This window comes from Haliotis asinina, chromosome 3, assembly GCF_037392515.1.
Source record: "Haliotis asinina isolate JCU_RB_2024 chromosome 3, JCU_Hal_asi_v2, whole genome shotgun sequence".
Taxonomy (NCBI): domain Eukaryota; kingdom Metazoa; phylum Mollusca; class Gastropoda; order Lepetellida; family Haliotidae; genus Haliotis; species Haliotis asinina.
Window position 1 is genome coordinate 83770542 of NC_090282.1, and position 22427 is coordinate 83792968.

At 39.2% G+C, this 22427-nt stretch overlaps 1 protein-coding gene across 1 annotated transcript; it reads right to left on the bottom strand.

Annotated features, from left to right (window-relative positions):
- Positions 1 to 8029: 8029 nt before the first annotated feature.
- Positions 8030 to 22251, bottom strand: LOC137278615 (sugar transporter SWEET1-like). The gene is made up of 6 exons (XM_067811090.1): positions 22057 to 22251; positions 16255 to 16332; positions 15234 to 15357; positions 12571 to 12732; positions 9923 to 10042; positions 8030 to 9455 (listed from the first exon to the last, which is right to left on the bottom strand). The coding sequence occupies exons 1-6, from the start codon at positions 22122 to 22124 to the stop codon at positions 9366 to 9368; spliced, it is 642 nt and encodes a 213-aa protein (XP_067667191.1). The 5' UTR covers positions 22125 to 22251; the 3' UTR covers positions 8030 to 9365.
- Between the last annotated feature and the right edge of the window lie 176 nt (positions 22252 to 22427).

Here is a 22427-nt window from a genome sequence, read left to right on the forward strand (position 1 = left end):
GTGAGTAAGTGTGTTAACGATTTAACGCCACATCCGCAGTATCGTTGCTATGTAAGTATAGGTCCTAACATCTGGGGTGCGGTTAGTGACAATCAATTGTCTGGGAATCAATTTTGAACATTTGTTTTTCGAGGCGCCAACGAATGCTATTGATATTTGTTTTAAAAGATCATTGATAAACCCACACCAATGTATGAAAGTTAAGGCTCACAATGATGAACAGCGCCCCCTGGTAATGTACACCAGGGATAATCTGCAATCTCTCTATAGGCTCCTTGTTCACATTATATAATGTAAAAGGTCTCCACACGAGAAACGCCACATCTTCATTTATAATGCATTTGACGGTTCTCTCTCCAAGCCCGATAAACGGCAGAAATCTGACGGTGCCAATTATGGTGAGTACACAGGATGTACAATGAGTTCCAAGCTTTGCATTGCTTCGTAGTAATGCATTCTATGCCCTAAAGGAGTCAGTGTAAACGTGCATTGTACTGTGGGCACCTACACACTTTAGAAGATACCATGGTCCCCCTCAGGAAACTGAGGCTATACTATTGCCAACAGATGGATTAGAGGTTAGCCGTTATCGGTGTAAAATACATACGTGAGATATTTATCCTCTGACTTGTAGTGGTGAGCCAAAGATTCACCCACGATTATAAACACTTGGATCTACTTCTCAAAACGATGAATGAACGTCTCTGTAACTAGAGTCACAAACCTTGGAACCGTTGCCATGTTCAAGTCTTTCCTCCTAATATTCTGCCCACTACATGTGTGATTAACCATAATCGTATCTCGCATTTTATCAACATTTTCTTTAGTGGCATCATTTTTCCTGACCTTGGCCCAGTTTCCCCCATTGAACCTCGCTTCCCATCTCGTAACAGTGGCAAATGAAAGGAATATGAACCTTCAACGTGGGCACATTGTCCGCGTTGATGGCTGGTGAAGTCAGGTCTTTTCGTTGAAATAACTCATGAGAACTTGCTAAAGCACCCAGTTTGGTCCGTTTTCATCAGCAGAGTATACCTATTCACTTTCATGTATAGGTGTATATAACTGACATGCAGCATGTGACATGCACGCTGTAAAAGGTGTTCTATACGTCACATCCGAACTACATTTTTTATGTAATCTTGTTTTAAAAACAAACTGTTACAAATATGAAATAGGTTTATGGAGTTCGCTTGTGCACCCGCCCATTCCACTGTTGGCGCACTGTACATTTAACGAGGTTTCCACGAAATCAACCTTGATCTTCTAACGTAATTTCCAGAAGACATTAGCATAATAATTATCCTTAATGGACTTATATTTCTATACTCCTGTCTTAACAGTAAACGTAAAACTATCAAATTGGGTTACGAAGTTCTTCATTCTTCAGGTTTCAGGCTAGCTATTCTCGAAACGTTCGTAGCCCTACGAACTTCTTAAGCCCATTCTTAACACACTGGCTACGATCACAGTTAAGAATTTTTAGGGCTACGAACGTTTCCAGAATAAGGGCCTAGATTACCTGGGTCGTTTTACTGACGGGCGTTCGGTGTTCCGAACGTTTCAACAACCCCTCATGTCTTATGTATACAACTTGTCATACTTACGCAATAATAGATGTATTTTAATTCAGTCAAATTGCGTACAAGTACTTCATGTGCACCAGGTGTAACTAGAGGCCTGTCTGTATAGGTATCCAAGAATTTTATAATGCCAATAAACATAAATTGTATAGGAGGTGGAATAGTGAGTGAGTATGGGTCAACGCCGCTCTTGGCAATATTCCAGCAATATCACTGTAGGTGACACCAGAAATGGGCTTCACACATTGTAGCCATGTGGGGAGTCGAATCCGAATCGTGACGAGCGAACACTTTAACCACTAGGCTACCTTACCACCTACGGAGGTGAAATAAGCTGCTGTCGTAACTGGGATTTGGGTGTTAGTAAACCCTCTTACCAGCTACCTGTTACGATGACCGTTCTGCCTTATTGGGGGGTGCTGCCAGCTCTGGTGGCATACTCGCTTGGTCTGTCCGGGGTGCCACATCTAGGAATAAGTGGTCTGACGACCGGGATTCCTAACTAACACATAGCATTCATGTACTGGCACTATGGCATACAATGAATAACTCAACACAAGTTTCTATAATCACATCAGTTTACTCGATCCCTCTCTTCATAACAATTGGTCTTGGCCTGGACAGGGTAGGGCAAGCCATCGGGATGTGAACGCTCTACTGCCTCTTCAACCCGCACCGCACCTCGCACCTTTTTAGTGCTGACAGTATCTTTTTAAGGTGTTCGAGCCAGCTCCACCCTTATCACATGACCCTCTACAATCTCTCTGATTCGTTAGAAGTTACATCATTCCCTGGTCTCATGTCGTACCTCGTGATTGGAATTCTCCCTCAATTCTAATCAGTGACTCAGCTTTAATTGCCACTTGACGAATCTATTCTGTTCTGTTGTTTGACATTTATTCCCTTTTTTCCATCCCTTAATATATTACCCAGTAGTAATAGCATTGGTGCTATGCCGAAGTAAACGCAAATCTCAATGAAAGGTGTATAAATCGTTTCTTGTATACGAATGCAATTTTCACCTTATAACACTGCCATGTTCGACCACATTAGCCCCACTGCAGATTTTTCTTTCATAAAGTTTGTAATCTATTCCTGTATTATAAATGTTGAAATCTATTCATCTGTTATATATGTTGAAATCTATTCATCTGTTATATATGTTGAAATCTATTCATCTGTTATATATGTTGAAATCTATTCATCTATTATGTGCGTATGAAAAGCTAAGGACTAAAGTACATGCTTAATAATACTTGTCAGCATTAATTTGTCATTGTATATTTTATGTGTTAAATGTAACAGTGATGTTTAAATCATCTGCGAGAGGTTTGCCTCTATATGAGTAACTAATCGCTAACATCTGTTCATATATATGTAAAGCTTATAACATTCAATCCTCACGGGCTGTTCAGATAAAAATAAAAACTGGAAGTACATTAATTCATTTATTGGCCAATGCTTTTACCTCCATTATGTACTGGCTGGAGAGACTGGTTGGCGCTTATAAAAACATTAATGTGCAAGGACACAACAACATGACATAGATTCCTTAAAGTCACAGGGTACATGTCAGTGTGTCAGCGGCAGTGTGTCGACCGTTAATCAATACCACCATCCTATCTCAGGTCTACACCATCAACACAGGCGGTCAGTACTACCCCGGGATTCTACATTAATATTCAGTTAGATCGATTTGTAATAATCAGTAATTGATGTTTTATCAGTAGGAGTGATTAATTAGAAATAGTCAGTTTGATTATATTGGGAATGTTACCGTGTTCATCAATGCAGCAGTTCGTTTGCAACTGACGAGGTATCAGCAAGGTAATTTACAATTCTTTAATAACCGGAACCACGAAACAGGTAAATCCTTGATCCAGTTAATTAACAAAGGTAGGTATTGAGATCCTAAACACGTGAAAGACCAACTGCTATAAGCAACTGTGTCGGAACACGATACATGGTCAGCTTAAGTACATGAAAATAAATGCATATTAAAATAACTGTCTTATAACACACACACACACACACACACACACACACACACACACACACACACACACACACACACACACACATACACACACACACATACACACACACATACACACACACATACACACACAAACAAACAAAAAAACCCCGAAGAACAAAACATGAAAAAACAAAGAAAACCCAAAACAAAACAAGACAAAAACAAAACAAACAAACAAAAAAAGACAAAACACTGTCAGCGCTTCACTGTCATGGGACTCATCATGCAGCGATACCGTCAGACGGACTGAACTTAGACAGGCCAGGTCCCAGAAAAAAGAGTTTCCTATCTCAGAAACCGCTCAGAAACGGTGACGTCATCAGCTTCTCACGGCCATGGTCACGGTGCTAGCAGATGCACAGTAGCCAGACGATTGAGGTCCAGTAGAATCGGTGTTTACAGAGCTTTACGGGGGCCGCAGTTAACGGCCGAATTTTAGATGGGCCCAGACGGTGTGACGTTGGCAGCGACGCGACTGGCAGAGGGTGCTATTCTCGGATGAAAGACGCTTCTCTCTGTTGATTTTTTGTTTCATGGATCTTTCTTTTGTGGTTATTTCACAATATAGTTTTCTTTATCTTCGGTAGCGTTTCTTTAGACGGTCAGTTTAGTATCACATCCTGTTATATGCACCAGCGATAAGATGTTTCATAGTGGCCGTTACGGTTTGCTACAGTGCCTGGCCAAAAGAGAGTCAGCATTAGTGAAATTCCCATAAACGTGAATGTTAATTTACTAGGGGGTAGACTAGAATGGCACACTGGCGCCAAGACATTGTGGCGCAATGCAAAAAGAGCATATTATCATCTGATAAAGTATTGTCGGCGCTTTTAATATTAGTACAAGTTGATCTCAAACATTTCAAGTGTACATGTCAGAGATTACAAAAGTACCAACACTCAGTAAATACTAATGTTGCTTAAAATGATCCGATAATTGTGTTATCACTGATGTTGGTTTCTAGGACAGGAGTTATGGTCCATATCTTATCACCCAGAAAGCGAATCCACATACTTGGACATATTAGTATTAGACTGTCTAATATTAACGGGCACTCTATATTAACGCGAAATATACAGCTCTAATGTGATATTAAACGCTGCAAGTGACACTATTTACGCCATATTTTACGATGGTTTGTTAGATATCGTGCGTGGTCCAGACAATCCAGTGTTTCACATACCGAGCAAAACACAGTGAGGCATGAAATATTGTTGTCATTTTACATTCGGCTTTCATATGTTGTGACACATGTTAGGCCACACATCATGAAACGAACCTATCTCCGGCACGAGTGAGTGAGTTTAGTTTTACGCCGCGTCTAAGAATGTCACGGCGAGGGACACCAGAATGGACTTCACACATTGTAAGAAATCTCAACTCGACCCTGAAGTACTGAAGAACTACCGGCCAGTGTCAAACCTACCCTTCATTTCGAAGCTGATTGAGAGATGTGTCGCAAAGAGACTTCACGGCCATATGACCCTCAACGGATGTCATGAAGTGATGTAGTCAGCCTACAAGCAAGGCCACAACACTGAATCAGCATTGGTTAGGGTTCAAAATGAAATTCTACAATCAGTTGAAAACGATGGAGATGCCATTCTGGTGTTATTAGACCTTTCTTCTGCCTTTGATATCATCGACCACAGCGTACTTCTTCGTGTACTATAAAGTAGACTTGGTATAACGGGCAAAGCTCTGGCATGGATTGAGACCTACATCTCTGGAACATTTCTGTACACATTGATGGAACAACATCAAAGAAAGAAGAGCTAATCTTCGCTGTTCCGCAGGGCTCAGTTCTAGGCCCGATTCTGTTCACGATTTACACTTCACCTCTCGGAGATGTTGTTCAAAAATATAATCTGCAATTCCATCTGTAGGCAGATGATACGCAACTGTACATAGGTTTCAGACCTCGAAGTAGACCATCGATTGAATTCTCCTTCACTTCGTTATCTCAATGTGTTGCTGATATCCGTGAATGGATGGCTGTAAACTTTCTCAAACTAAATCCAATTTGAAAAATTGGTCACTGCCTGGTTTCAAAATTTTTGATGCTGTCATAAAACCCAAACAGAAGGGGTGTGGTGGGGGGGGGGGGGGGGGGTAGGGGTTTGTGCGTGTGTGTGTGGGGGGTTATTCAGGACTCACTTCTTTGTCTTGATGACCACATTAGTCAAATCTGCAAACAAGCGTATTTTCATATCAGAAACATTGCTCTCATAAGGAAGTACATAAACAAGCATGTAGCTGCATCACTCGTCCATGCCTACGTACTATACCGTCTGGATTACTGCAGCGCCCTCTTGGTTGGTCTACCTAAACACAAATTACAAGGTTGCAGCAGAGACCATATAATAGATAACATTATATGGTCTCTGGTTGCAGCGAGTTCAAAATGTTGCTGCTAACTAACAAACGTGACCACATTACTCCAGTCCTTCAGCAGCTTTACTGGCCCCCAGTAGCCAAACGAATTGAATTCAAAATTCTTGTTCTGGTGTACAAAGCTATCCATGGTATTGCTCCATCATACATCACTGAGTTGATCCAGTGCCATCAGCCAGCTCGTTCTCTTCGTTCTGGTAGTGCTGCCACGTACGAGGACAAAAAAAAAAGACATTTGGAGACAGATGTTTCGCAAAGGCAGGCCCAGTTCTGTGGAACAACATCCCACTGGACATCAGAACTGTTGAGAAAATTTCTTCTTTCAAGAGAATGCTAAAAAAGCACTATTTCTCTGAGTAACTGCACCTTGTCAGATGCATACGAAAAGCGTCTTTGAGCAGGACTATCTGGATATTGGCGCTATACAAATCCATATATATACTCATGGAAACAAATAAGGAAACATATGAAAGTGGAAGTGTTCCTTTATTGAATTCCAGAATTTCACCCATAGTGCAATACATACCTTGTGCAGAAACCTGGAAAAGAATAAAGGACCACTGGCACTTTCATCTGTTCCCTCTTTTGTTTCCATCAGGGCTTGACAGGAGGGCCAATAAATATGCCTGTCACTTATACTGTTATCTGATGGTTGTATGATGTGACTTCTAACTGACCACAGCACGTGTAGCCACTCAGCTGATGTTCTTAGTCTCTGAATCCCTGGCCTTCTTGTGATTCCTTTCCAGTTTATATGGGTTATTTTGTTTCTTTCAAAATTATATACATTCAGAGACTAGGCATTCTCGTATATTACCTATTCACGTCACTCCACGCAGTATGTATTCCATGCTGTCCAGTTGTATGAACACATTTTGAATAACTGATGACAGTACACCATGAAGCCATTGCATGTACAATAAGCTGATTCTAGGATAAGCTTCCAGATCTTGTGTGTTGAGTGACCTTCGTCAGGTACCAATCGAACTGACTCGTCCTCAGAGCTTGTGTGTTGAATAACTCATGACAATACATTCTGCATTTATTGGACTTACAAATCACACTGATTTCAGGATATGCCCTCACAGCTGGCTCTGTTTCATAGATTGGCAGAGGTATCCACATTAGGTGAAGATCTTGGTTTCTTCATGAGGCGGAAATAACGATCACCTTACATGTGGTAGGAAACTAGGGCATTTCATAACTGGTCGACAGAGTTCTAAGGAAAAAGTCTACTGTAGATAGATGATAGATAGTCACCCACTTCACCAGTGTTTGACAGAGTTCTAAGGAGAAGGTCTAATGTAGATAGATGTGAGACAGAGGTTCATTTCACCATTGGTAAACAGGTTTCTAAGGAGGATGCCTACTGTCATAGATGCAGGATAAGCACCCACTTCACCATTGGTCAACAGAGTGAGTGAATTTAGTTTTATGCGACACTCAGCAATATTCCAGCTACATGGCGGCGATCTGTAAATAACTGAATCCAGACCAGACAATCCATTGATCAACAGTATGAGCATTGATCTGTGCAACTGGGATGCGATGACAACCAAGTCAGAGAGCTTGACCACCCAATCCCATAGTCACCTTTCATGGCAAGCACAGGTTGCTGAAGACTTATTCTACCCAAGATCTTCACATGTCTTGGTTGACAGAGTTCTAAGGAGGAGGTCTACTGTAGATAGATGATAGATAGTCACCCACTTCACCAGTGGTTGACAGGGTTCTAAGGAGAAGGTCTGCTGCAGACAGATGCTTGATAGACACCTACTTCACCATTGCTCAACTGAGTTCTAAGGAGAAGGTCTACTGTAGATAGATGATATATAGGGGCTCACTTCACCATTGGTTGACAGGGCTCTACGGAGAAAGTCTACTTTATCATTGGTCAAGTTCTAAGAACAAGGCTGTTGTCCAAGAGGTAAAATTGTTATGCTTCCAAAAGAAGCTTAATATAACTACACTACACACTGACAAGAACATAAAAATATTGAAGAAATAACAGAAACTGCTTCAAATGTTTAATACAAAATAAATGGATTTTCTGAGTAACAAGTGTCACACAACTGGCACAATTGTACAAACGTGATTCAGACACATATACATGAGGCACTGTCTTTGGAGTTTGACTAAAATAACAAGCAGAAGAGTATATATTACTAGTTGTCTTATGTCAGTGTGATTTATCGTAAGAAATGCTGTTTTGCTTTACTTTGTTCTATTTCTGTTAATATTCTGTAATCATAACTGACTTTGGTGAAAGTACCTCTGATTAATACTGTTATTGTACTGTTACTAAATTTTGTATTGCCACTCAGTTGTTTAAAGACACTGAAATAACTTTGCAGTAATTTCTACAGACAAGTTAATCTGGTAAATTTTCTAATTAAATTGTCAATTAATAAGATTTCTTTGTTGGTTGTTGGTTTCACACAGATTTCTTGTGCATATAGATTTCAGGCTTGCCATATTGTTTCAATTTGCAAGTCATGTAACAAAATTCATGTAACACTTTGGCACAAATATAGACAGCAATAACAGCAATAATGTTTGGATAAATGATATTTGTTCTCATAATGAAACAAAGAAATATATTGATCATTTCCAAAGAAAACACAACCATAAGAAGAGTATCACATTAATGTGACCCTTGTATTGAAATATGACCAATCATATCTCAGTTGAAGGGACAAACTTCCTACCTGACAAGAAACAGGTGTGCTCTCCTCAACATAGATCTAAAACACTATCATCAACCTGTGGACATCCGGTTATACCAAGCTTTGCTTTGCCTGCCTTTTATTTGAACACAGATAAGAGAAAATATGAGTATATATCAAGAGATATAATGAGGTATTAACAGTCACAACTATCACAATTTAATAGTTGTTGATATATGTGTCTACTTGGGCATTGTAGCACTGATTAATATCATGCCTTAACCAAAGGCATGTAAACCAAATATGAAATTAAAACATATATGTATAAAACAATCTTTGATTACCAGTGTATAAAAAAGATTTCATCGAAAAGACTGATGAAATTTGAAAGTGTTAAATATAGAAAAACAGACAAAACCAGCTTACATATTCATGGATAAGCCTTAGCTATTTTACAATTCACGAGAGTATTGTTGAAATTTATTTACAAATCTCATTCATACATGAAGAGTGTCATATACATCACTGGTAAATGAACAACAACAGACAGTCAGTGGGAGTACATGCGTTTCATACTCATACACACACTCACTTTCTGTCCATATGTTTCAAACTGGGTGGCATGGTAGCTACATATTATGCACATCTATATTATGCACAGAATGGATTGTGATGGAGAGGCTGTTACTCCACCTTCGGCTTGCCTCCATCTCGGTATGCTATCAACAAGACGAGGCGGGTGACGTTAATGATTACCCCGGGGATGTTGGGTGCCTGAAACACATCACAATATGTCAGACATTGTGCAAAAAGATACACCACTATGAGACACCTAGCTACACCATGATGAGACATTCAGCTACACCATGATGAGACATTCAGCTAGACCATGAACAAAAACCCAGCTACACCATGATGAGACTTTCAGCTAGACCATGAACAAAAACCCAGCTACACCTTGATGAGACACCCAGCTACTCCACGAGACACCAAGTTACACCATGATGAGACACCCAGCTACACCATGAGACACCCATCTGGCTTCATCCTGATGAGACATCCGGTTATGATCATGTGACTATAAGTCGACATGTGATTGGATAGTGGCTGATTGTGGATCTTCTACTCTGATGAGTCTGTTTCAGGTTTGACTTTTCACAAGTTGTCATCATAAACATGGAATGTACTTCCTCCCCTCATGAGAACCAACATCTCCCGGCCTGTTCCCTGTAAGTACTCACATAGATGTTGAAGTCATTCAGCAAATACCCGTAGAGGACCCAGACGAAGGAGCACATGAGGCCGCCCATTAGCACTGACACAGAAATGCCTTCTGAGCTCTTTCTCCTCACAACATCCACCTGAAACAATACATTACACATCAAGTAGACAACACAAACTGTCCAAGTCAAATCTTAACTTGCACTCCATGAGTTTTCTTCATTCAGTCGACCATAATGTTTTCAAGTCATCTGCCTGGACACCACCTTCATGGTCTAGTGGATGGAGTATCTCCATCTACACCACTTCTGTGATCTACACTGATCTATAGTGGATGGGGAAAATCCCTCTTGACTGATTCTTTGATCTACACATTGATATCCTTCTAAGAGACCACCTGATGGATCATCTGCCTCTAGACTGCTTGAGATCGAGAACTAGATCTCCTGCTAGGAGACCACCTTCATGGTGTATAGAATGAAGCATCTGACTCCAGACCCCTTCCGTGATCCACAGATAGATCTCCGGCCTACAGACCACCTGCATGGTCCAGTGGATGGAGGAACTGTTTCTAGACCCCTTCTGTGATCCACAGATAGATCTCTGGCCTACAGACCACCTGCATGGTCCAGTGGATGGAGGAACTGTTTCTAGACCCCTTCTGTGATCCACAGATAGATCTCCGGCCTACAGACCACCTGCATGGTCCAGTGATTAGAGGAACTGTTTCTAGACCCCTTCTGTGATCCACAGATAGATCTCCTGCCTACAGACCACCTGCATGGTCCAGTGATTAGAGGAACTGTTTCTAGACCCCTTCTGTGATCCACAGATAGATCTCCTGCCTACAGACCACCTGCATGGTCCAGTGATTAGAGGAACTGTTTCTAGACCCCTTCTGTGATCCACAGATAGATCTCCTGCCTACAGACCACCTGCATGGTCCAGTGGATGGAGGAACTGTTTCTAGACCCCTTCTGTGATCCACAGATAGATCTCTGGCCTACAGACCACCTGCATGGTCCAGTGGATAGAGGAACTGTTTCTAGACCCCTTCTGTGATCCACAGATAGATCTCCGGCCTACAGACCACCTGCATGGTCCAGTGATTAGAGGAACTGTTTCTAGACCCCTTCTGTGATCCACAGATAGATCTCCGGCCTACAGACCACCTGCATGGTCCAGTGGATGGAGGAACTGTTTCTAGACCCCTTCTGTGATCCACAGAGAGATCTCTGGCCTACAGACCACCTGCATGGTCCAGTGGATAGAGGAACTGTTTCTAGACCCCTTCTGTGATCCACAGAGAGATCTCTGGCCTACAGACCACCTGCATGGTCCAGTGATTAGAGGAACTGTTTCTTGACTACTTCTGTTATCTACAGAGAGATCTCCTGTCTGGAGACCGCCTTCATGTACCAGTGGAAGGAGCATCTCCCTCTAAAACCGCTTTCATGATCTACAGATAGATCTCCTTCTAGGAGACCATCTTCATGGTCTGGTGGATGGATCATCTGACTCTACACTTCTTCTGTGATCTATAGACAGATCTCCTGTTAGGAGACCATCTTCATGGTCTACTGGATAGAGGGTCTGTCTGAAAAGAGCACCCATGATCTGATGATAGATGATCTTTTATCTGTAAACAACCTAGACAGTTGTGTGATTGATCACTGTTCAGGAGATTTTACGTGCCAAAATGCACCAGTTGTGTTTCCTGGTGTGATGTGTTGATAAAACACACCTTGCTTCACGAAACAGCACATGCATCTCGTGGGGGAACCGATAACAAGCGGACACGTGACTGCCCGCGGGAGCTTGTCAGCGTAACATCTTTTTGAGATAGTCAGAATAAAGTTTGAAACTAACATGACATTTGGCTTTTCCTCATTATCAGATCACCTTATGTAGAACACTTCTAGTGTAGATGACATAAATGTTAATCAGTATAATGTGTCCCAGTTGGGTAATTCAGTTCTCTGGGCTGACTCTGTTTGAATAATCTTTTCAGTTGCTTTTTACATCATCTATGGTCTAGCATCGACTCGGAATGCTGATGGTCAGTGGGTCAAATCCCAGTCATGTCATAAAACATAATGTCAAAAGATGGAACCTATTGTCGTCCTTTCTGGTGCTTGGCACTAAGGGGACAAAACTAGCACTAGACAGCTACTCTCTGATAGCAATTAATTGATGGTAGAAACAAAAAAAGTACTGATGCATCAATAGTATCTATGACTATTGATAGTTTAGTAACTTTTGATAAATGCACACTGAGAAATACAGTTAGTGCCAGATTCATTCACTTTGATTAAGCGTTATTTACCCCTATTACCTATTAATTGGACTTGAACTGGGTTTCAAGTATCTTGTCAGTTATTAAAAGAGACTGAAACTTACTTCAACTTGCTGTTTTTTAATAAAAACTAAACACTAATTCCGGAAAAAATTTCAAATAAGACAATGCAAGGAGTAAAAAACTTATTGCAATAGTACTGCAATAGTTAGTCGCAATAGACTATTACTATCACAACAGCATGTTGCAACAGTTGTTTTCCCGTCAACAGTCACCCCTTGTATGTATGATGCTACAATCATGAAAGAAACAACCCCATTTTACATCACCTTAGTTCCATGGAATTACTGACTTGAGGTTTCCCCAACTCACTATGTCCCATGCTGGTACAATCACGAGAATGTTAGTCCACACAAACAGCATGCTACCCAGCCAGGCCACTATCTCGTCATGTTGCTGTACGATGTACACCAGATATACCACATGGGACAGGAACAGAGCAAACATGCCTGTTACCTTGGATACAGCCTCACTCTGGAACATAAACAAATCAATGGTCACTTGGCACCAACCGGTTTTAATAAAACAGTTAAAGGTCACATGCAACGAAAAAATCAAACATAATTAAAACACATTTATCACGTATTCGTGGCATATAATATACATTGCTGCTTTTAAAAAAACAAATAAACAAAATTATAAGCGTACAATCGCGATTCAAAAGTGCAATATTTTGTACTTGGGCTTACTTCCCTCGAAACGAAGCCCTCGGGAGACCGAACCCAGTCATAGCGGGTGGATATGCACTCAAGTGTAACGACGGCTTCCGATTGGCTGTTTCATTTGCTGATATGCTGAGGTTTCATTGTGTGTACAGAAAGATGATCTGTTTGATAGGCATTTTAGAAGTATAGCCAGTCACAAGAAAGTAAGATTTTTTATGGATAACAACTTTTTTTTGTGTACTTGATGCGTCGTTTCAGTATGGATTCATATATTGTTGTCAAACAAAATCATATACACGAAAAGAAGTTGTTATCCATGGAGAATGTATATTGAGATGTTGGGTTTGGAAAATACATGTTCTCTGAATCCAATAAAAAATCATGTCAATAGAGATGGTAAACTGCTGCGTGGCTGGAATCTGTCATTCGTCCAAGTACAAAGCAGGACTTGAAACTGACAAGAGTTTGCACCAGTTTTCAGTCATCCGAAAAAAAATGAATGTAGTTTGTTTGCAACCCACAGACATAAAAACATGTCATGTCTATCACACGTGCCTAATTACATAATGTGGCAGACACGGGACTTGGGTGCACGAGTCATAAATCAACTTATTTTCTTTATGTCGTATAGTCTGATAGGTGTAAAGTTCAAATTGCACGTGGTCAATAATTGAAGCTGTGTATTGCATGTTGTCTTTAGCAGACAGGCAGACAGACATATAGGTGTGAATAAACCAGACACTGAGCTTTCTCTGTGACAGAGACTGCTTACCACAATCAACAAGTTGTTTTACGTAACGAGTAGATTATTTACTTATTTGTGTACACAACCAAGATTAGACTACTGCTCACGACCTCAGACGCTGGGTATGCATACTGTTTCAAGCTCCGTGAACCTATTCACAGCGCATGTGTTATGGACGCAGTGCAGCAGAGCTGTTGAAACCAGTTTTCCCCCAGCGCTGGGGGGAATTTAGTGAAACATTTGAACTTCGATTTCGCGGGCTTTTTTTTCATCTCGTTTTTTTCAACTTTATAGGTTGAAATGGCATTTTTTATGATTTGTTTCGGTAAGTGCATACCGAAAGGTACCAGAATCTGCACAGTTGTGTTTTACGTTGCATGTGACCTTTAAGTTTCTTCCATCATACCTGTTGAAAGTTTCAGCTTCCCATTCTCATGGAATATGGATCTACAAATCTGTGTATAAATCAAAGGTTTATACAAAATTCCTAGCATTCTTCCAAGCATTTCACCTGTGAAAAAACAAAAAATAACCATTCACTTCCAGTTTATTACCTCCCCCTCCTAACTACATTCAGCTATCAACAAACCACATTCAACTACCCCATTACCTTGTTCAACAATTCCTAACCTTGTCCAGTTACCCCCTCTCACCTATTGCCCGTTAATCAACTGTCCACACGTAAACTCCACTGATGCATCTCATTGTATCCCAACACATTGATTAATGCCCATGATGCCAGTCACTGGATTGTCTGGTCCAGATCTGGTATGACTAGAATGCAGCTTAGTACCACCAGATCATTGTGGCTACCTGTGCTATCTGACACTAGTATAACTGTGAGGCTCACCTTTCAGTGTGCCTCATGCTAAGTCTTGTTAAGTGGTATTCTGCATATTGTGAAGCTTATCTGGTTTGCAGACACCATTATTTCAATGTCCTTTTCCCTTTAAGAATGACAAATAAGGCAAATATTTTTCGAGGATGCATGGCAATACATTCTATGTGAAATCCCAGTCTAGTTTATGCATAGCAGGTGTGTCCACGGACAGGACTCTGCAGAAGAAAGTGAGTCGTACATTCTAGGTCGGCAGCCTCCCTGGACAGTAGTGCACGTACAATGCTATTTCGACAACAAACACCACAAAAAGTTATTACTCACAAATCTAATATTTTGGATAAAAATACCAACATATTCCCTGTATAGCCATGTAAAGTATTGTCACACAACAAAAAACTGATTCTGTACAAGATCTGTGTATGAAACTCTTACAAAAAACCAGGAAGCCCACAACGCTGACAACTGAAAACATGTTGCTGGCCCTATCTGTTGAACTTATGGTTTGCCTGATCATCAACTATACAGGCATGGTCTAGCTACCACAATTATGATTTGTTTTCAAAATATGTCCCACAGTCAATGACATTGTCAAATACATAGCTTTGGAAAATATATAGGCCGACAGGCCTGGGTATGAAATATGCCTCCAATGTAACTAGCAAGCAGCAGGCCGCAGACACTATGTCATACACTGCAAGAGGCCTCTGATACTAGGCAGTAGTACCTTGACTTGAGACACCAAGATGTACAGGAAAATGTAGATGGTCCACAATGTCGTGCCTATAATGTTGAGCATCTTCAGTAAGCCATTGTCAGTGAGCACGCCATAGTAGAGTCCGATCATGCTACTGCAACACAAGACGACACTGACGCCTCACTGGGGATACAGAGACTCAAAACTGTCATGTGACATACATCAGAGTGGTCACAAATCTCGATATACTACACAAACAGATAGAGTGTTTACTTGTCAATTATCTCTGACTATCTGAACCAAAGAAAGCCTGCTAAATAGGTCTGACAAAATAATTTACTTCTTCCCACGGACACTTTAAATCAGCATAGCTGTCATGTCTCTGACAATCAGTCTTTAGTTGTAACTTTACTTTTATCAAAATGTGTATTCATGGTCCTCGTAACATTTTTAAAGAGTAGGTAAAAAATGAAAATGCCCAATATATATATATTGGAAGAATGGATGAATGGATCTTCATGTTGACAAACAAGTTAAAACTTGATCCACTTATTCTATCTGCTGCTCTGTTTCATAGCACACAATTACCATATTTGGTAGCCTGACATTTGTGTGTGTTTTCCTGATGTTTAACATGGAATAAGTCAGCCCACCATTTGCCAAGGATCTGTATATAATATAATCACATTTGGACAAATACAGTCAAGTCTCATTAATCCGACATCGTCCATTGCACAGCAAATTGTTGGATTAACTTAATGACTAAGTTATGTTTGTTCAATTTGTTACCAACAAAAGCGTCTGATAAAGCCCAATGTCGGATAAACGGAGGTCAGATTGATGCGACTTGACCGTAGGTGCCTCACCTAATAAGCGTTAATCTACGAAAACAACAATATGTATCAAAGATTTCAGCATTGGTCAGTCATTGGTCAGTCATTACAGCAAGCTGAAGACCACATCCAACACAGATATCTGTTACTCAAAACAAAGTGTATAAATCTAATGAACTATATACATCAACTGCTGCTGATAGAACCAAATGACTTACTTCATAAGGCAGATGAGGAAGAAGAAGAATGGTATATTCTTTGTCTCCTGAGTCTTGTACATGGAAATGCATGGTGGGCTGGAACCAAAAGAATGGTCGGTCAGAACACGCCAATGAGTGTGTGTGAATGTTTCAGAATAAGATACTTATTAAACATATGGAAATGCACTAAAATACACTTTTTCTTTACAGTATATTTTTTTGTCATACTTGGAATTCAACAAATTCATTAATTATGTTTTGGAGGGGTATGTCTCAAAACTTGAGATGGTATGTTTTTATCCTACTCTAAGTCTTTGAACTGTTCCCTTAATGGTTCACATTCTGAACACTGGAACTTACAGCCTTCATCATCATAATTGTGTATTACATATTTTATTGAAATCAATAGATCCTTTCACTATAATAATGAGTAATACTGATTTCAATACCCTTGTGGAAATCAATCCTTAGTCTGTATGCTTATATCTTGTTATACATTGCCATTAATATCATCCAAAACATTGTGAAGACATTGGGTCAACAAGATATATCAATATTTTAATAATGAAGTCCTTAGTGAGACAATCAATACAAGGTCAATCCTCAACAACTGGTGGACGTCTCCTTGTTCTATACAACACAGTGCCTGGGGTTCTATCAATACTAAAGTACTTTCTCTGTCCTGTCCATAGACACATTCTGCTACGACCAGGACAGCAGCATCAACACGAACAGCACATGTTGTGAAAACATTATTGTCAAGGTGAATATATTGGTTTGTGGGCATGCATGCATAAACAGTTCCAATAGAGTTCATGTAACTCTGCAGCTTGGGTTATCAGGGGAAATATTAATCAGATCCTGATTACCGCGTCCAGTGAGCAGCTCAGTCAGATGGATACTTGGAACTATATAAATGAATTATTATTATTATTACCTCTCAACACTGTATTACCATTAGACTTGCAGTCATAGTTAATGATGTCATAGCATTGTGAGGGCACTGTACAAAATCTTCTGTCAAAAAGATATTCCCTAATCCCATAAGAGATATCATATGATGTCACACAAGCCATATCTTCTGTGGAAGAGTTTATGATGATAAATCAGTTTTAATATATCATGATTATATACATTTGAACTGGGATGAGATAAGGAAAAACTTTATGGATGAGAAACTTCTTTAATCAGGTAGAGCGACATTTCAATACAGCTTCTTGTATCGCTGTCAGGCAAGTAAGAGGTCTACGATACAAGAAGCTGTATCGAAACGTCGCTCCACTTGATTAAAGAAGTTGCTTATCCATAAAGTTTTGTCCTCATCTGATTCATCAAGTTCTAACATGCCTCTCAAAGAAGTTAAACTGGGATGAATTGTTTGACACTGAAAAGACCTTTTGTTTCAACAGTATTGCTGTAATGGTCCTCTGTGATAACATACACATGGATCAGATGGCAAAGAAGTGATTGAAAACATAAGTCAGTTAAACAGGGGATCATAAATATTTTTGAAAAGCCACTTGCAACAGGGCAAGGAACTATAAGGAAGTAACTTATCCACACTAATCTTCCACTGGCCCTGATTTTTATCACAATTGCGAAAGAATAAATCAACATGGTACTTGATGTTAGTGGTTAGTGGACAAGAAAGATAACTCTACTTCATGATCATTCTGAAATTTAACCTACATTTTGAGTAAATAATTCACTGAAATGAAATCCACAGTATTTTTGAACCCCTGTATAAGGAGTTAAATCTATCTTATTATCCACAAATTATTCCTGAAAAGATAATATTGAAACAAATAAGTAAATGGCAAAATGTATCATTCTCTGAAAACTAATTCTTATTGTCCATTAATTTTTGTTATAACTGACAATTTGTTCCTCTTTCCCCTGTTACAATTAACGGCAATAGAGCCAGAGGTCTCTAGGGTCTTTAATATATAGCAACAGAAAAACAGGATTTGTTTTCTAACAAAGCACAAAACACCAATAACAACCCAGGACACCACAACACATTCACTCACTAGTCTCATTTACACATTTAGTGTCATTAATTTATCATGTTAATAAGACGTTACTGGACATATTCCTGAAACAGTCAGTTTTCAGGTCCAGCAAAAGTATATAAGCTAACTCCTTTCAGCAGAAAAAAGGAGAATTCAACTATTAAAATGAATATAGTCAATCATTAGAAGCATTCATCTCATTAAATAAATCTCATACTGGTAATTTACAGGTGTTACAGTTTTACGATGTATCTGTAAAATCAAATACTCCTCTCAAAATTTAACCTTTCAGAATGTATAAGTCCTCAAAATCTTCAGTCAGTTCTCCATGTCTGACAATCAATATCATCGCTGATCAGCTGCTCTGTTGCAGAAATGGAACCCTTTCTGTGATCTTAAGTGAGATTCAATGTCCTCTCCTGAGGGTCTGTGCATGTCACACTCACATCACATATTTGCATATACACTACAACGATACACCATTATTGATTCGAAGCACAGGACACATCACTTGATAGCCTATCAACACTGTCCCTTACAGCCAGATGAAGGTGGCCTTGCACAGAGTGTTGTTCTATCAATTAATCCTGGAACAATCGGACCTTATTGATTATTTGTGATTATGACGATAAGGAAAGGACTCTCACATACATTCATCTATAATGGCACCAGCAGTCAATATGTCAATGTACAACAATATCAAAACAGTACATCACCCCATATTGAACACAAGTTTCTTGGTATTGTACTACATGTCTAGAACTACATGCACTGTTAGTTCTCCAATGGTAAGTTTACACGGTAAATAACAGTAAGTAACTCCCTCTTGTACCTGTGATAATTGACAATATTGATCTTACATTTCCAAAAAGTTATATTAAGGTTTGTACAGAAAATTGATCAATAATCCATTACTCAATGTATCAAGATGGTGTTTCACTGCATGAGGTAGCAGCAGTGTCAGTGCAGGTGAAATCACATTATTGATATTGCTGGGATGGAGGTCTGGGAGCATATTTTATTAATGCTAGTCTCATTCTTTGCTTGTTGTTAGAGTGGTATGAAGGCTGAAAATATTCAGTATGTTTTGTGAAGAGTGACTGGGCTTTGCCTGACCAGCTGTCCTCAATTTTAACTTGGCTAACCAGGAATAACTTGATAACATTACCTCCATTTCACTTAACATTTAGCAATATCCTGGTAGGGGACACAAGAAATGTGAATTCACACATTGTGCCCATGCAGGTGGGGAATGAAACTGGGTCTTTGGTGTGACGAACCGACCCCTTAACCAGTAACCTTAGTAACCCACTGCATCTAAATGACTGTGGAACATGCACTACCTAAAAATAACTGTGGAACACACAGTACCTTTAAATGACTGTGGAACATACACTGCCCTTAAATGACTGTGGAACAAGCACTAACTTGAAATGACTGTGGAAGATGCTCTAATGTTAGTCCCATGCTGCGTTTGTTGTTACAGTGGAATGAATGCTGAAAATATTCAATATGTTTTCTGAAGAGTGACTGGGCTTTGCCTGACCAGCTGTCACTAAATGACTGTGAAACATTCACTTATTTAAACGACAGTGGAACATGCACTTTATTTAAATGACTGTGGAACATGCACTACCTTGAAATGATTGTGGAACATACACTGCCTTCAAATGACTGTGGAACACATACTATTTATAAATCACTTTTCAGAGATTGTAAAAATTGCAGTACCTTTAAATGACTGTGGAGCACATGTATACTGTATTCAAATTACTACTTTTAACAAGGATCTGTGCTACTATAGTTTGTTTTAGTAAATATAAGATTTGTCATGTTTCACACAAAATGATTCTTTGATTTTGACAGCCAAACATTTCCTCATTTTTTTTAACTAAAAATGTTTCTTGCTAGTCTGTTATTCTGTTGATTTGTTTAATAACTCACTACGAATACCCTGTGTTGATTGCTGTAATCTACTTGTCGTCACAATCACAATTCTGTTGCAGTTTATAAACACAGGTTTTTTGGTTCTGAGGTGATGAAACTCTATAACTTGCATTAACTAATATGTATATTATCAGTCAATTATGAAAGAAACCCAAGAGATGATATATGTGTATGTGGTGTACACTGCACAGATGTGCAACATCTGACTGATTGTGACACAGATATCTGTTGAGGGATTCGAAATGAAACTCATTTGAGCCAACCCCAAGTTTATTCTAATCAGAAATTACCTGAGCAGCATATAAGCAGAACTAATTTCAATAGGAGTTAGTCATCAGCTTACAAACCAGGACAAATGAGACCCAACTGAATACTGATATACTGATTACCTAAAGAAACCTATCACAAGCACGTGTGAATGATAATGTATGAACGAATACTCAGTGCTCATTAAATATGAATCCACAATTTATTTGTGTCTCCCTCTGATGTAGATAAATTGAATATATGATTATCTTTGTGATGTAAAGTAGTAGGTGTCAGACTCCCATTTTTGTGGAGCCACGGACGCAGAGTGGGTTAGATCACTAGCTTTCATTCTGGAAATATGGTGCTTCAACCATTAGAGTGTGAATTCAAATATAGGACTGGGTTCAATCTTTAAAACTACCAGATTTTGTAAAATTGAAAGTGTATACTAAAAACAGTGTTGAAAGTATTGTAAAGAGCCTGTTGTTAAGCATTTTCGGCAAGTAATTCAATCTGTGTTGTAAAAATCAATGGTTCCAAAGTGATCTATAGATTTAGCATTCATCAGATTTAGCATCCTGGGTCAACTCTTACTGAAAGAACAGATGACAAACAAGATTTGTATTTTATGGTCTCTTACACATGTAAATATATGCCATGGAGGAGATACCTGTATATAACATCACAGAGCAATTTTATCAGCTTAAATGTGCTGACCTCATCATAACCAGGCCATTTGTATTTGTCATGTGATATATTCCTCTTGAAAACTACATATTCTATCCGCATGAAAGGGTAATATCAGAACTCAGTGTATCTAAACTTGACTCTAAATCAGCCTTTTCAGACATAATCTTTGACAATCCCAACCACAGCATTATGTGTCATGACGTCCAAGCTTGAAAAAAACAATCTCAAAGACGTCAAATCATGAAGTTCCAAGAAGCTATATATCTGCCTGATTCAATCAACTGTAATGCCATTTCTTCACAATCCATACTCTGGTCTTCACTTGCTTGATAATATTGCTAGAGTCAAATCCAAAATGAATCTTGACAATTGGCTGATACTAAATATTCACCTGGGATATTTGCATTCTTTGATCATGGATGCTAACAAAATCCATGGCTTGATAAATGTCTATAATCAGATTTAATCTAATCAGTTACAGTGTTATTGTCTTGCATGAACAATTTTATACACCAAGACGACCTTGACACATTTACTCATTCCTTTCCCACCAAAAGTCATAACTATACATGACTGAGCATAAGTTAACACATTTCAGAAAGGTCAACAGTTTTCAAACAGGGTCACTCTTTCTAAAAACATAAAAGTTTATATCCCTGAAAAAGGCCAATACAAAGAACTGTAAATTTTTATATAAACATCATTGATAAGTTGGTTGAACCTTTAGAGAGGTTTGGGGGTCAAAATATAACCCATACCCCTGTAGTAAACAGTATTAACCCATGAGCCTTCAGAAAGGTTTTTGGGTCAAAATATAACCTATACCCCTATAGTAAACTGTATTTACCCATGCATAATACCTAGGGTAACAGTAAACTGGTTCTCACTTAAGCATAAACTTCATACAAAGTTTTAAACTTACATTCCTGACATCATCATCAGAATGGTGAAGATTATAGTTGACCACTCCACTATTTGAAAAAAATCCATTTTGTATGTTGTAGAAAGCAAAGCGAGACTTGAGTGGCAAGAGGTAGGTTGCCAACTCCACAACTTCTTGTTTGACAGATGTGTGACGGATAGAGACTATTTATAGCGTACTGGGACATCGTCTACACAGATCAACGCAAATTCGGCGTGCGTATTAAAGGAGAACCAGTCACCAGCAGCTGATCACCCTTCTACCATTTCAGAGCTGGATGTAGGTATGCACTTGAAATATTATTTTTACATTGAAAGAAAACCCAGTGCATGAGTGTTTATTGTTACTTGTTCTTATAATATTCAAGACGA

What these genes read in the sequence shown, in the direction of transcription:
- LOC137278615 (XM_067811090.1), bottom strand. Translation starts at nt 22,124, where the DNA reads ATGGATTTTTTTCAAATAGTGGAGTGGTCAACTATAATCTTCACCATT. An exon ending in TTCCTCATCTGCCTTATGAA is followed by an intron (nt 15,358 to 16,254) that starts GTAAGTCATTTG and finishes CTTGTGTTGCAG; the next exon opens with TAGCATGATCGGACTCTACT. An exon ending in TTGTACCAGCATGGGACATA is followed by an intron (nt 10,043 to 12,570) that starts GTGAGTTGGGGA and finishes GTATTGTTTCAG; the next exon opens with GTGGATGTTGTGAGGAGAAA.